Source organism: Aspergillus sclerotioniger, assembly GCF_003184525.1.
Source record: "Aspergillus sclerotioniger CBS 115572 chromosome Unknown BO94scaffold_2, whole genome shotgun sequence".
Lineage (NCBI taxonomy): Eukaryota > Fungi > Ascomycota > Eurotiomycetes > Eurotiales > Aspergillaceae > Aspergillus > Aspergillus sclerotioniger.
The window spans coordinates 1-15,362 of record NW_020290992.1 but is presented as its reverse complement, the minus strand read 5'-3'; the positions used below and the strand labels follow the sequence as shown (position 1 = coordinate 15,362).

The 15,362-nt window shown below is 51.0% G+C and overlaps 7 protein-coding genes across 7 annotated transcripts; 3 read left to right on the top strand and 4 right to left on the bottom strand.

Moving 5' to 3' along the window:
• Window positions 1-215: 215 nt before the first annotated feature.
• Window positions 216-945, top strand: BO94DRAFT_530169 (uncharacterized protein). The gene has a single exon (XM_025610627.1). It carries the CDS (start codon window positions 622-624, stop codon window positions 880-882), a length of 261 nt encoding a protein of 86 aa, XP_025472210.1. The 5' UTR covers window positions 216-621; the 3' UTR covers window positions 883-945.
• A 312-nt stretch (window positions 946-1,257) lies between these two features.
• BO94DRAFT_125302 (uncharacterized protein) lies at window positions 1,258-2,373 on the top strand. The gene has a single exon (XM_025605600.1). The coding sequence runs from the start codon at window positions 1,527-1,529 to the stop codon at window positions 2,106-2,108; it is 582 nt and encodes a 193-aa protein (XP_025472209.1). The 5' UTR covers window positions 1,258-1,526; the 3' UTR covers window positions 2,109-2,373.
• Window positions 2,374-4,378: 2,005 nt separating this feature from the next.
• BO94DRAFT_125327 (GTP-binding protein RBG1) lies at window positions 4,379-6,712 on the bottom strand. Its single transcript, XM_025605601.1, has 10 exons — window positions 6,401-6,712; window positions 6,286-6,306; window positions 6,181-6,223; window positions 6,045-6,122; window positions 5,948-5,984; window positions 5,825-5,895; window positions 5,431-5,768; window positions 5,016-5,372; window positions 4,828-4,948; window positions 4,379-4,762 (listed from the first exon to the last, which is right to left on the bottom strand). Exons 1-10 carry the CDS (start codon window positions 6,419-6,421, stop codon window positions 4,743-4,745), a joined length of 1,107 nt encoding a protein of 368 aa, XP_025472208.1. The 5' UTR covers window positions 6,422-6,712; the 3' UTR covers window positions 4,379-4,742.
• A 96-nt stretch (window positions 6,713-6,808) lies between these two features.
• BO94DRAFT_125268 (putative cysteine dioxygenase Cdo1) lies at window positions 6,809-8,104 on the top strand. The gene is made up of 5 exons (XM_025605599.1): window positions 6,809-7,279; window positions 7,388-7,459; window positions 7,532-7,669; window positions 7,738-7,795; window positions 7,885-8,104. Exons 1-5 carry the CDS (start codon window positions 7,004-7,006, stop codon window positions 7,998-8,000), a joined length of 660 nt encoding a protein of 219 aa, XP_025472207.1. The 5' UTR covers window positions 6,809-7,003; the 3' UTR covers window positions 8,001-8,104.
• Window positions 8,105-8,626: 522 nt separating this feature from the next.
• On the bottom strand, window positions 8,627-11,312 carry BO94DRAFT_454982 (glycogenin; the record flags this gene model as incomplete). The annotated part of the gene is made up of 8 exons (XM_025607627.1): window positions 8,627-8,737; window positions 8,805-9,474; window positions 9,525-9,934; window positions 9,974-10,282; window positions 10,359-10,946; window positions 11,017-11,123; window positions 11,196-11,223; window positions 11,280-11,312. 8 exons carry the CDS (start codon window positions 11,310-11,312, stop codon window positions 8,627-8,629), a joined length of 2,256 nt encoding a protein of 751 aa, XP_025472206.1.
• Window positions 11,313-12,248: 936 nt separating this feature from the next.
• On the bottom strand, window positions 12,249-13,811 carry BO94DRAFT_580643 (alpha/beta fold hydrolase; the record flags this gene model as incomplete). Its single annotated transcript, XM_025615341.1, has 4 exons — window positions 12,249-13,040; window positions 13,093-13,440; window positions 13,479-13,567; window positions 13,664-13,811. The coding sequence occupies 4 exons, from the start codon at window positions 13,809-13,811 to the stop codon at window positions 12,249-12,251; spliced, it is 1,377 nt and encodes a 458-aa protein (XP_025472205.1).
• A 627-nt stretch (window positions 13,812-14,438) lies between these two features.
• Window positions 14,439-15,362, bottom strand: BO94DRAFT_428284 (putative capsule-associated protein CAP1; the record flags this gene model as incomplete). Its single annotated transcript, XM_025607464.1, has 2 exons — window positions 14,439-14,484; window positions 14,538-15,362. Coding segments are annotated over 2 exons (871 nt in total), but the record flags the coding sequence as incomplete, so codon positions are not given.

Here is a 15,362-nt window from a genome sequence, read left to right as displayed (position 1 = left end):
TAGTACTAGGGGCTAAGCGGCCGCCGTATTCCGTCTTGGGTACCTACCGTTATGTAAGTATAAGGGCGTATGCCGTACCACTGGTCGGCGCGGACGGGATGGATCTTGAATCATTCTTCCAGCTTGCATTCGTCCGTCTGCCATCCGCCCCGCTTGTTCGGATGACCACGAGGCAGTAGTCGCGAGTCAGGCACTACCTATATACCAAGTATGCTAAGTTCTTGTATGTATCTAATACATCTCATGCCAGTTGAGCCCTACCGAGGTATGCCATGGGGTCAAGAATGGGCGATATCTCCAGATCTATATCAATCCCATTGAGGCACTAGCAGAAAAGAAGACAATGAGACAATGGATGTGAAAGATGAAGAAAGCTAGTGGGTTAGCAACGCGCGTTCCCTGCGTAAACTTCATTGTTACCTTGAAACTACCTCCTCCATACAGCGGAAGCCGTTGCCACTCTTTTCCGTGCGCAGCAGCACCGCGCAATATCTAACAGAAGGCCCTGCTGTACATAGGTATCTACAAAGAAGATGGGTCGGATATTTGGAATTTCGGGGCTGAGACCGCCTGACACTTCATTCTAGAAACCCAGCGGTATGTAGACAGAGAAGGTCACACATGAGTTCATTTGCCCCAGTTTCCCTGGTGGCGATTTTGCTCTGCCTGGTCGGCCCGGTTCCCAACGGGTTGCGTTTCGCCTCAGGAACGCGCGCAGTAATGGGATGGAACGGTAGGAGAAAAACATCGCAGCGAATACATGGAGGTCATATGTATGTAGAGGCAAGAAGCTGCTGGGGACGGCGCTTAGAGGCAGCGCCTTACTGGCTGATGCAGAAGATCCGCCGAGAGCCAGGGCCTCGCATGGACCAGGGTATGTGAATGGCCGGGGACGGGCCGGGGTACGACGACCGACACCGAATGAGATGGTAGGAGCCTTACCGGTTGACCAGGCCAATAATAGATATCTGTCAGGTACACAAGCCATTGCAGCAGGCAAGAGATATTCCACTGTGGCATGTACCGGTTACATACATGCAGTGTGCACCTTGGGGTGCCACCGTTCTACCTGGCCTATTACCACCGTAGCCGCCCATGGTGGGATCTGGGGGAGATGGTTCGTCACGGGGGAGAGAGGGGGCCCTTGAACGGAACAATTCCGAGTCCGATGAATGCCCAAGACCACCAGAGAGAATGACATCACAGAGAGGATAGGTTGAACAATAGGTAGCCACTAGGTAGGTATCTAGTGGACTGTGTAGCGGTGGGATAATGGCCGAGGGGGAAGATCTGAGGCCTCCATACACCGTGGTCCATACTTGCATCGGAGTGGAGATTGGTGGATTCACTTGCCTGTCTGACCAGATCCCACCGACCGAAACCGGTAAATTACCAGGTCCAGGTCCCAGATTAAGGGTTCCTTGGCCTTTGCATTGATTCTTTTACCAGGCACTGCTCCGCTTCAAGCGCCATTTCCACAGTCATCAATCAAACAATTTTTAACATCACCGCGGGGCGGTCTTTCTATGGGGGTTGACCAGCGTAAGCCACCCCCGGCCGCCGAGGTAATGATATCCCAGGAACCGCGTTATCCAGGGCAAAATCCCTCCCTGAGAGAAAGAGGAGACCTAGACTGGATAGTCGACAAGAGAAATGGCGTAACAAGGAATCTCATTTGTGCGAGGACGTTTCGCATAGTACGGTCATCGGCAAATAAGGTGAGACGGGCGGAAAGGGAAAAGCCCTCAGATGCAATGCAGCCTCCACTCTCCAGTGGGAATCAACGTCCGTCGGTGCATCTTCAGTCATCTGATGAGCAGAAATCCATTTCCATCCTGGAGCACGACGACTTGGATATCACGGGGCCCAGGGGAAGATCAGCCATCATGCTTGGCGAGGCCTTCTTCAGACATCTATTTGACACGACCATCGAGGCTGTGCCGCCGTCGAGCAGATCGCAGCCTCCAGAGGCGATGTATCCAAGACAGAGTCCATCAGTTCAACTCCCCTATCAGATCCTGGATTTACCATCTGTCTGGGGAGATGCTCGGCGCTGGGAAGGACTCTCGCTCCATTGCGGGAGGATATCTCTTGAGACTTGGAGATGATGATATGATCACCAGCAGCCATGCTGGTGTCTCCACTTTTGGCCCATGGCTGACATTCATTCTTCCCTGTCAGCTTGGTTCTCTGGCTGGTATTCCTTTACGCCTTTTTCTTTTTCTTTTCTTTTTCTGTTCTTTACATTTCCGGGTTGCCCCTCCTTCCCAGTTCCCACAGGTTCCTACTGGGGCTCTCCATTGGGGCCAACTTCTGGGTAGATAGTATGTAGTATCTAGTCCCCCGCAGTAGATAGAGGCAGTCGTGCATCCATCGCACTAACCAGGAGTTAAATGCAGCTGCATCTGGTCAGCAACGGTGAGTCGCCCATCATATGCAGATGAACGTAAGTGCTGATGGATGCCCCTGGGATGATTAGTAAGTCCATGACAGCTGCTTCGATCCCGCTCACCCGCGCAGACCGCTTCTTATGAGACTGTCAATGGCATGCACAGGGTACTCTATACTCCGAGGAAACCCTCCAACCTGCATTATCACGGATGCATTCAGTTATCAATATCTACGACCGGGAGTCGGTCATTGGTCCCAGGGGGGAATGGTTTGATCAGGCCACTGATCCGTAGGATGAGGGAAGAGAGGACGGACGGCAATCAAAAGTAGTAGATAAGTGAGGTAGGTGATTGATAAATTGAAGAGAATGATAAATTGAGGGGGGGGGATGCTTATCATCCGGGATGAATGAAGAACCCCATCTGCCATGCCCATTCGAACACGAACAATTCCCCTGTATAGAATTAATATAGAATTAATCGATGATAGATAGTAGTAGTAGTAGTAGTAGTAGTAGTAGTAGTAGTAGTAGTAGTAGTAGTAGTAGTAGTAGTAGTACTGTACTTGGTTAGTACTACTCCGTAGGAACTGCCGAAATCAACCCAGGGTCGGTTTAGAATTACGCGGGAGGCCGTCCGAGGGGAAGAGGAAGTAGGTTCCCCCCCTTGGGATGTTCCAATGATACCTGGCCATCTGCCCGAGAAACCTCCTTAAAAATCCGGCATGGAAGGTTTGGTGCGACGCCATGGCCTTGCAGGGGTTAGTCCAGGAAACGATTACGCCGCCATGCCTGACGAGGTCCGAATAACCCCCCCCCCCCCCCGGGCGGTCTTACCGTAATTACCCGTCACCACCCTCCTTAGCAGGATCAAATAGGAGGGGGGAAAAAGACCACCAGACCGCAAATTGCCAGACGGTGCCTTGATGAATCCCTTGACCGGCCTGCTGCCAACCACTCTTCTAGGTTGTCCTCAAAGTACCCCGGACCCTGTCCGCACCTGCAGGCGCAGAACTAGCTGCAGAAGGTCAGGTACTACTTACTTCCTTTCCTGACTGTCCTTGGGACATGGCTGTCATAATGATTAGTATTCACTATTACCAACGGAGGCAAGCCAGAGAGGGCCCGGACATGCCGCGGACAGCCAGTAGGACGGCCGCATCGATCTATTTATTAACCGGAGGCGTTGATGGGTCGGCTCCTTCGTTCGTATAGTATGGAGCATAGGATCAAAAAACACCCTCCCCATCCTTGATTGGGCCTGGCCCACCTTGGTTGCGAACGGTAGGTCCGATGGATTGCCCATGCCTCAATTCTGGGTAGACCGCGTGCGCCATTTGAGCTAAGGTAACTACTAAGGCACCCAACTTAGCTCTGGATGTGCGCATGGCCTTTTGCCTCGCATAAAATCGAGTCCGATCTCAGCAGGACGATGCTTAAATGTGTGTTCAGCCCCCAACAGAGCGGCGGCAGCCACCGTCCACCGGAATGGTTCGAGCACCGGTTCGGGTCCAGTGCGTATAGCACATAGATACGTAACTGGGCGCATCGATCGATGTACTGATCCGGGAATAGCATCCTGAGCTGCTCCCATAGCGCCTTCGCTTTCCCCACAGATGACACCATTGAACAGGAGGAAAAATGGACGTGCGCCTGGTTGCTTGCTAGCTCTGTCTCGGTCCGGCTGGCCCAAGCGATGGCCGACGCGACGTCGAACCTAATGTAAAACACCCCCAGGGCCAGAAGCGGTCAATCATCTAAGAAAAGAAAGTAAGCGAATCCTCCGCACTATCTATGGATGTGTGCATGTATGTATGTCTACTGACTTGGATAGCCTGGGCCTCGATCTAGAACATCGATTTCCTCGGATCGGGACCCCCGGAATCGACCACCATGGTCGAATGAACGCTCCAAAAGATGAAACCAAAACAAAAGAAATATCAAAACGGCAGGACTAAGTACTGCTGATCCAAGAAACCCTATTCCAGCCTTCCTGCCTCGAACTCCTGCCTCCAATCGCTTTTTTCTCGCCTTCCTAAAAGAGGATTGCGCATCACAGATCGAGTAGTAGAGAAGCAATCCCTACTGACTCATGGTCCAGGCTTCTCCCAGACGAGTGGTCGTGCTAATCCAGGGCGGCGTTTGCCAGCTTGCTGCCCGTGCGCACATCGTCTCCCCCAATCACAATCCTTATGGCATCTCACGGAAATCTGTCACAAGGGCCGGGCCTCTTGGACTCGATACTTGGCGGAGCAGCCCCTAACACTACCGATTTATCCTCTCGAGTACGATTCGCCATAGCTCGTCCCGGTCGTAAGCGGATCCTTCAAGGATTGCGCTCCAGTAGACTCATTTACCGCTTCACAATCGACACTGCAGTCCCACCGTTAGCCCTGGAGATCCTAATCATTGCTGCGGAGATAGAGGGGAGGACAAACCGATATCTTCGTCTGCCAGCTCGTGTGACAGACCGACACGCTGAGGCTGGTGCTTCACGGAGCGACCGTAGACAATAGCGTGCTTGAACTGGTCCTTGATCGTCCGGTGGATAGCATTACACTGATTGCGCGTCAGCAGATTCGATCTAACATGGGTGGTCGGCAGTGCCGAGGTAGGGGAGTCTTACGAAATCCTCGACCGTGCAAGAATGAGATCTCAACACAACGGGGGCCGTGTAATCGGGGGCCTTTCCTTTAGGCTTGGTGTAGATGCGACGAAGGTTAAGCTTATCCCACATCATTTCCAAAAGTTCGTCAATGTTCCAACCGTGCTCCGAACTGATGGGGCAGGCGTTGGGGATCCGGTACAGCAAGTCCAATTCCTCGATCGTGATGGCATCGATCTTGTTGAGGGCATAGATGACGGGGATATAAGCTCGGCTCTTGGCTTCGAGGACGTCGATAAGATCATCAATGGTCGCGTCGCATCGGATAGCGATATCTGCCGAAGAGATCTTGTACTCGCTCATTACAGCTTTGATTTCCTAACGATACAAGTCAGCTTAATTTGCACACTAACGTACCCGAAGCTCATAGACTCACGTCGTGATCAATATGCGTCAAGGGAACGGTGCTTGTGATGGCAAGACCACCCTTGTCCTTCTTCTTGAAGGTGATGTTGGGAGGCTGCTTGTTGATTCTGATACCGAAGCCCTCCAATTCGTTCTCAATGACCTTCTTGTCGACTAGCGGCTTGTTGACATCGAGCACGATGAAGATGAGATGGCAGGTTTTGGCCACAGCAATGACCTGTCGACCACGACCTTTACCATCTTTGGCACCCTGAATGATACCGGGAAGATCGAGAATCTGAATCTTAGCACCATTGTACATGACCTGGCCAGGGACCGTCGTCAAGGTTGTGAACTCGTAAGCAGCAGCTGCGTAGAGCACCATTAGCACCACCCATGTCGACTGCGATTGTTCCGTGACGAACCTTCTGAATGCTGGCCTGTCAATTTGCTCATCAAGGTACTCTTTCCGACGGAGGGAAATCCAATGAAACCACTGCCCAGGTTAGTTCAAATTCCATGTTTCTTCCAAGGCGTTTCCGACATACACACTAGCAACACCGGTACGGGCGACATCGAAACCAGCTGGAGATCCAGAAGTCAATGACTGACACGACCATTTAGACACGTCCAGTATTCACTTACCACCGCCGCCACCGCCGCCGCCGCCAGACGGAGTCAAAAGCTCTCGCTTTAGCTTAGCAAGCTTAGCCTTCAACTGTCCTGCACCATTCCGTCAGCCTTGCTCTCGAACCGACCCAACAATATCTTTATCCCATACCCAAATGATAGGCCGTCGCCTTGTTCTTCTGAGTCCGAGCCATCTGGGTAACCGATCAGTATACGAATTCTGGCGCATGAAATTTAACGGGCAGTCCGCGCGAACCTCGTCCTCGACTTGCTTGATCTACATTTGTACACAAAATCTGTCAGCATATCTGGTCTGCTATTGTGTCTTTCAATATGAACAAAAACCGAAAAACAGTGGCGGGCCATCCAACCTTCTCCACGGTTGTCGACATTTTGGCGGTTTATATGGAGGTTCACCCCTCGCACAAGGTACAAAATCTATAAAAACAGAAAGAAATAACTGGGAGAAGCAATTCTGCAGGATTTCCGCCCCTAGCGATCGAAACCCTTTCCAGCAGTGTTGTGGTGAAAACCAGAACGAACAATCGGTACGTCAGTCGCAATGGTGGAGATACAATCTTTGAAATTGTGGCCGCCACTTCATTTGTCCGTTTGGTTCGTCACATGGCGGGGAGGCGGCCTCAGGCATCATAAGGCACCCACGCTTATCGCCGGCGGTGGCGAGTTCTTTCCATCCAGAAGTTGTTCCATCGGTTTCAGTCTAACTCAATAGCTTGGAGGATCTTATTCTTACCAGTTAACTCTTAAGTATCATCTAAATTTAATATCACAGACTATATTACTATACCGCGTTTTGACTGTTCGAAAGGCCCTGTGCGCGCCTTCAATCCCTCAGCCACCTCATACTTCTTGCCGGACCCCCGATAGCCGACACCATCTACTACTAGTATTAATACACTCCGAAAAGGAAACAAGAACAGTCTCCCTTGAGCAAGACATAGGCAAAAAACAGCATGCCATACATCAAAGCAGACTCACCTCCTCTCTCGCGTGAACCTGAATCCGAAACGTCTCCCGAGAATGGATTCGAGAACCTCGTCCAAGCTCTAAGCGACGCTCTGGGTCCGAGCTCGGGTCTTGATTCCGACGATATCGATCCTATGGATATCCTTCGTCTGATGGAACGATACGAATCAAATCCAGACGAATGGCTTTCCTTCGCCTTGGGAGACCCCAAAAGGAACTATACGAGAAACCTCATTGACGAGGGCAATGGCAAGAGCAACTTGGTGAGTTCATAATCTTTTACTAATCACTCATACTACAATTTTCCACTATAAACATTCCCATCATGGACACAAACTAAGAACAACATACACTAACACCCTCAACCCCAGCTCATCCTAGTCTGGAGTCCTGGGAAAGGAAGCGCAATTCACGACCACGCCAACGCACACTGCGTCATGAAGGTACCCACCCCTTCACCACATTTCCCTCCTCCATAGATAAGGAACTAGACACCAAATCTAACCCAGTCCCAGATTCTTAAAGGCTCTCTCAAAGAAACCCTCTACGCATGGCCGGACCAAGACAAACTCCAACACGGAGAATCCTCTCCACTGCAAATCAAAAAGGAGACCATATACAATGAGAACCAGGTTACTTATATGTCCGACAAGGTTCGTTCGCTATCGTTTTCTTTAAACAAACGCACGTCTGGTCAAAACTAATGACCTTGTTTGTTTAGCTGGGCCTTCACCGGATATCGAACCCCGATCCGAATGACGTCGCCGTGTCGTTGCATCGTGGGTCCCCCTTTCTATTTTCTATCTTCTACATTGGTAATAATATAGACGTACCGATATTTAAACTAACCTCGATCTTTTTGCAATAGTATATACACCCCCCAACGCCGCAACACGCGGCTTCTCTATCTTCGATGACAAGACCGGCAAGGCGAGCCATATCAAGGGGTCACACCTTTATTCGGTGAGGGGGCAGCGGTGTTGAGTTCTTTTCTTTCGTCTGGTTAGTAGTGTGGTGATGGATTCTGTAGAATGGCGTTTCTTTCTTCCTGTTGTTTCTTCTCGTTGTCATCATTATTCCTCGTTGATATACCACTTTCCTTATTCTTAGACTGCAGGCTTGGATGTTTCGCCATTGGGCTGGCTAGATTGTTTCTTTCTGCGCGATACCTTCCTAGTGCTTTCTACATTAGATGAGACATGTTTTATTCTTAAAGGCAGGAATAATTCTATATCAAATTCATCGCTCTTCATTGCTCAAACATCAAACCACATTATTGATAAACATAACGACAACATTTTGTCAACACAGTCTTGAACAAATATGTCAACATAACAGTGACGCGCTCCTAATGTATGGCATAGTAACAGTTTGTATCCACAAACGAAACAACATTGCAAATGGATGCATATGCATATGGTCAATAAGAAGATACTGTACAATGCCAGACAGAGATGGAAGGAAAGAATATGAGACAAAAGCAATAAGAGAGTTTAGGAAAAGAGAAAAGGATAGCAGAAAGAAATGCCCAGCAAGAATAAAACATGAACATTGCTTGAAAGTAAAATAACAAGATGGCTCAATTAGAACAAGTCACACATATCGTTAGTTTATGAATCCCTGCGCAGACGAATCGTGAGGATCCGCTCATGAAGCAAATCTGGATTTTCCAACACTTCGGACTGATATCGACGAAGCTCTTCGAGACCGACTGTAGGGTTCTGTAAATTTCCAATATAAGTACGTCGCTCGAAGGAGGTTTAAAAATATATCAACCGTGATACCCACCCAGTCCTCCTGGTTTGGCACACCGTGTGCAGGGGGAAGTAGGTCTAGGTCGGAATTTTCTTCACCTGGGCCAGGTGGTTGTCTGCGAATGGGGGCTGGGGTTACAGGGAGGCTGGGGCGCTCTTCTTCGCTAGGGAAGTCTGTCACCCGCACGTTGGTCCAACTGTAGTTGAACCTTTCTTGGCCTGGTAGGCTCTGTCCTGCGCTGGACGGGCCGCCAGTGAGCACTTGGACTCTGCCTTTGCGGGCTTGCTGCAGGGACTGAATGTATCGTTGGATCTCTGGGACCTCATCCCATGCATTAGACCGCGAGTAAGTATCCCAGGATTCGGTCGGCTCTTCGGAGGTCCAGGATTTCATCCGAGACTCCGGTGACGGGCTTGCCTCGTCTTCTGTAGATTCAATGAAGGATCTTGGGAGAGTAAATGTGGCTGAGCTTTGATCGTCTTCTGGGAACACGCGAGTTGGTGTGGGCGCATGAGTCTCCCAGGGAAACAACTGTGTAAGCTTTTCTGGCTCCGGCTTCGTGCTAGGCACTTCATAATACATGTTTTTAGGTGCTTCCGGATAGGATTCTGGAGGCTGGAAGAGCTGCTCATCCTGCGACATGGTGTAGGTTTTCTTTGCCAGTGCAATACCTTCAGGTTTCGTATTCAATGGCGGGGGTTCCCTAGAAGCGTAAGCAATAAGTTCAGTGGGACAGATTCTTTGGTAACTCACTTGGACGCATCCCATTCTGCCTTGGGTGGCTCAAACGAAGTCCGAACTTCAGGTTTTGGTGATGGCGGTGCAGGTGGCTGCTCAGTCGAATGAATGGACTCTGCAGGATGTTGAGGATAGTGGGGCTGGGGATATGAGGACTCTGAGGAAATTGTTGATACAGTTGATGGTACACTTGCTTCATGCGCGTGCAATGGCGGCTCAATATGAGCTACAAATGATGTCTCGCCCGAGTGAGGGTGTATGTACGCGGTGACATGCTCCTCTCCACGAACATATCGTGGAACGGCACTTATAATCGGTGCTTGTACACTTTCACTCGCATGCTGTTCCTGCCGTTGCACGTCCTCGGTGGGCTGTGGTAGGCCTGTCAATGTCGTGTGCTGTTGATCCGGAATCGGTACACTTTGCTGAGGGAGCTCCTGATGGAACACTTGTATTTGATGTACTTGAGGGAGCTCCTGGTAGAATTCTTGGATCTGATGCACTTGAGGGGCCTCTTGCGCACCGTGACCATGATAACTTGGCGTTGGTGCCCCCAGCTGAGGTTCCTGTGGTGGTTGTGGTTGCCAATGCGGTTGCGAGGGTGGCTCAAAGCGCGTTTCAGTAGCTTGGTCATGGAACGCATGCTCCTGATAGTCCCTATGTGGCTGCGCTTGCTTATCTTCCTGTGAATCCCAAGGCACTTCCTGTGGCGTGGGCGTCTCCACCTGAATTGTAGGTACAATATTCGATGGCTGAGTTGGCTGGATTGGCAACTGCAGACACCATTAGCTTAACGGTCCCATATAACGCAGTTTTAATATCCATGAATGGGCGAGTGCTGCTACTCACAGTCACGGTAGGACGATAATGTCTATCATAGACAGCCCACCATCTTCCCAGCAACTGATTGTACGGCGAATGAACTGGATCCACCTGCCTTGCCATGTTCCATGGCTTTTGTGCTCCAATAAAGTGGATCATGCTGATTGTGCTTTGAAAGTGCTTGTAGGCGGGGATGTACTGGTAATTGGCGCTGGGTGTGCAATTGTACGCAAAACTCAGCCTGTGCCAGTCGCGGAAGTGCATGTTCAGTAGGCCCTGATCGGCACCATCGAAACTGATACCTCGCTCTGCCAATGCTCTCAGAGCATGATAATCTTGCAAGTTGGGACGAAGCACCATCACGCCACTGTTGAAGCAATCCGGCCAGCCCACGTCCGGAGCCGCGGCGAAATCTACCTCCAACTCCAAGAGCTCATCGGGAGCTCTGAGAGCCACGACATCGCAATCGATGTAGACAATGCGCTTGTATTGTGTTTGGCGCCAGAGCTCGATCTTTGTGAAGGTTGCGATCAAGTCCGGCCGATCCATGAGCCAGAGATTCGCTGGGGTAACGTTTGTCAGCGGGTGCACAGGTATTAGTTCATCATAAACAGCCTAAGGAGCGCTTATCAGTGATTGCACTGTGAAGTTGAATTAGTTTGGCGTGAATTGAGCATGCGCATACCTGAAGCTCCTGAATGGTCGCTGGCTGTAGACTGCCTGGGGTGAAGAGAGCCACCAGCTTCGCTTTGGTGCCATTGTCACGCAGGGAATGGGCCAGAACTGTGGCACCTATAGAGCAGACAGATGAATGATCAGGGGGGCGAATCTCTCAGAGTTGATCAGAAGTCAGGGGAAATATACCTGGGAGATAATGATCGCTCAAGAGAAGCTGCGGACCAATTAGTAGCTGGCAACGTGACCTCGGGCTGAGGGGACGGAACATACAGTGCAATAGACTGCACCCTCTTGGAGAACCATTGCGGCGGTTGTCACGCCGCACGAACCGCGAGACCACCAGTTAACCGAAGAGAAATGGGGAGAGGGAACAAAAACGAATGTGGAGTGCACGAGAATTGGAAGAAAGGCAGGAGGAGAACGAAGGCCGAGAACGAGGTACTGAGCTAGTACCTCCGACAAACTACGATCCCCCTCACTCGCAGGTGACGTTTGGAGCCAACCCCGCCCGCCAGCATAATAAGCAGCCGCGCCAGCTGCAGTCAGTCCCTGGGAAGCTGGACCTCGAGAGTGTGGACGGAACCAGACTTGATTCCTCGCTGGATTTACAGACACTCTATGGGCACTGGATGGCGCTGGCTGGCCGATGGGCAAATGGGATCGGGGACGACGGGCTATTTGGTGGCTGGAAGCTTTGGGGAAGTGAATGGGGCCCAGCTGGGGATGGCCTGAGGGGAAAAAGGAGGGAAGGCCCCGGATTGGTGAGAAGCGGCAGAGCTCAACTGCATGAGGCCGCGTCCCCGTGCCACCAACGCTTGGATCGCTTGGATCGCTTGGATCGCTCCGCTCGTTATTCAACGGATGTCGGAGAAGCTGCGCGCTGGATTGTATGACCGCCATCTATCCAAGGAGGTGAAAGGATCTGAAATTCTGATTGCAGACCAGCCTAGAAGCCGGGCGCAACCTCAACCACCAACTGCCCCTTGCATGCCCACCCTTTTTATACCCCTGCTTAAGTCCACCGATAGCGGACACGACGCAGGGACAGGAAAAAAAAAATGTGCACAACGCTGTGTGTACCCTGCTCTGGTGGAACGGATCGCAGGAAATTCGCGACAACTATGCTAGGGGATACGAAAATAGCAATTGGAGCAAACACTGGCAGAATCACGAATCACGAACGCTGAAGACCAAGTTCCACGCCATACATCATCTTGGTCAGATTCGCTTAAGATCAGCTTACTTCCGCAGAGTCACCACAGCCTTCGGGTAGCAGGCCTTGACAACAGCCCCAATGTCTTCCTTCTCGCCCTTAACAGACCACTCAACCGCCTTTTCCAGAGCAACTTGGCTCTCGCGCTCCAGCGGAGTGAAGTGGCCCGACAGAGGAAGCTCGACAAGCTGACTGTCCGCGACGAGATAATCCGAGATACCATCCAAGCAAATCTGCGGCTCCAAGGCAATGTCGGCCTTGCCCCAAAGGATGGTTGCACTGGCTTTCAAGGCGCCCTTGGGTCCGTCGTCAAACAGTCCAGCCCCGTTGCCGCCACTGATGCTGTGCAGGTCGGTAATCGTCTCAACAGACTTGTTCCAGCGCGCGATAGAAGTCCCATCCCTGTAGTAGCAGGCCATGTGCTGAAAGCTCGACGGTGCGCGCTCATTCTTCAGTGAAGCCGGATATTCCTCACCATCGGCGGTTTGAGTGCTGGATTCGGTAGTTGACGGGCCCATAGTGCTTGCCAGACACTCGGCAGCATCCTGAGAAGTAAACTCCCGCCTTCCGTAAGAAGACCTGTGGATGATTTTCAAGAAGGAATAATAACCCCCTCTACCCAAATACCGAACGAGAAACATAGGGAGCTGGAAAGCGAAGATGTACTTAGACCTCCACACTTGCCGAAACACGGGGCCCAGAGTCGAAAACGCCTTGGAGAACATTGAGCGTGAACGGATCGGATCGCGCGAAGCAGTTTTAACCATCTTGACCGACGTGGAGATGAGACGACGAACATTGGAGGCAGAGTGTCGAGGCTAGCTTCATTAGCACAAGAAGAACACAAACGAGAGCTTTGAGATAGCATACCAAAGGCCCGTTAGTCAAGATAAACCGGTCCGCCAACTGAGGAGCCTCAGCAGCAAGTCGCATCGAAACAACACAACCCCAGTCATGCGCGACAATAGTCAGTTTCTTCTGGCGGGGACCAGCCTCAGTATCCACGCCATATTTAGCTCTGATCGCGATGACGAATTCCGTCAAACTCTCGAGCACATTCGTGGCAGAGTATTCCTCGAAGCTGTCACTGCCTCCATAACCGGGCATGTCGACCGCAACCAAAGTCGCGGACTCCTGGAGAGACGACGAGCTTAGGACATGGCGCCAGATGGCCCAGCTATCCGGGAAGCCGTGGATGAAGACGACCACCGGTTTCGCCTGGTCCGCGGGCCCCGGTTCCCAGAATCATTGCAAACATAATGGAATTTGAACCCGCTTCGCAGAGTAAGTATGTGATGGGCAAACCCCGACCAATCCTTCGACAGATTCCAAAACTTATCGCGAGCTGAATCCGTCAGATGCAATCAGCTCAAGCCCATACTTCAGGTGAGAAAAAAGAAAGCCACCACTCAACCAAACCCATACCAGCACAATTACTCACCAATCTGCAATTCCAAGTTCTCCTTCTCAGTGGGTTCCTTGAAGAGATATCCCAACCGCACAGCTACGAGTCCATAGTAAAGAAGACCGGTAAACCCATATGCCAGCACCATGAAGGATTTCAGCTTGTTAAGCAGCCAGGCTGCCATGATGCGAATCTCGAGCAACTATACCAGCGCTCGTTTCTAAAAGGTGCGCTGGAGAGACGAGACAAGATGGGAAGAACAAAAGGAGCATTGGCGGATCCTGCGAATTATATGTAGTCAGAGCAATGTCAATGCACCGGCCAGACTAAGCCGGATATGATGTTAAAGGGGGCGGAATCGCGTTCTTGGCTTGGGCATGGTGGTAGTGTGGGCAAGCACTGAAACTAGTACAATGTCGTCGGCGGTCCCGGAGTGGACTGGAACTGGAAGAGGTCTCCGCCACCAGCGCGGAGGGCAGCGCCGGTGACCTAATTCCCGCTCTGCTGGACCGCAGCATGTGATGGGACCACAATGATTAGGCGTCGTCTCAGAAACCACCTACTTTGGTGTCGGGATTTTCTTCACAAGTCGTCACCCATCCGAGGGCATATGCTTGCATAAAACTAGGTACATATCCGCCATTTCGCCACCATATACACACAAAACTAAAAATACAACTTCGAGCCCAAGATAATTCGTGTCGTCATAGCAAAGGCACCCGGACTCCATAGATATCATTCGATCGTCAAAACATCAAGGGATATAAGAACAGATATGAGAAAAAGTTGGCAGCTGTCATACATGCTAAGGCGAAAACCCCAGGTTTTGCCTGTTGTCGTCTACTAGGCGCCCGTACCTGTAAAGCTCAATGTCAGAAAGTGCAGTCAAGTGCTTGAAGAGTTTACTTACTCGAGTAGTAGCCTGAAGAACCAAACCTCCATATCTTCATTGCGAAGAGCTTTTTGTGCCCATTCCCGGCCTTGTCGGGCGAGTTTGGGTGCAATCACCTTGCCCTCATCTTCTAACTCGAAGTACCGCACGGCCTCGAGATAATCATCTCCGGTCAAACTCAGAGGTACGTAATGGGCCCAGGGTTTGAGCCACTCATCGTGCCACTCGCGGAAGATCGACATTTTATAGACCAGGCTTTTGCTGTGCAAGAAAGCATAAAAACGACCACTGAAGGCATTTCCATCCATGTCTAGCAGATGCTTGTACGCCCAAGCGTCTTGCTGAACAACCGGCTCCGCAACGTCAAAGTACTCCCTTTGGGCAGCACAATCCTCTTCGTCACATTGGCCAATATACGTAAACCGAATGTCGAAAAGATCGGCAAAAGAGTTCCGGCCAACACCCCTGGCCTTCCATTGGCCATTTTCGGCCTCACCAAGTACCTTGGCTGTATTTAGAGCATTAACGTTGCCGACAAATAATTGTCGATGCTGCCGTCGCCAGCCTCCGGCTCTTGAGTATCCTCCAGTCGTTGAGCCCCTCCAGTACATCTTGCTAATCTTCTCTTCCCACTCGAAATCCTTGTCTTCTTCATAAGGTACCTGATCAGCCCAATACCAGGGGCTAGGGTAGAGAATGTCCTGGTAGCTAGATATTTTGCTTTGCGAGAAGACTGGAAACAGGTCATGTACAGCCTCAAACATGTTCGGTCGGTCGAAGAATCCATATTTGTAACGGAAGGAAGGCGAATTGCAAATATCGGAGAAGGCAGTCGCGTTGTAG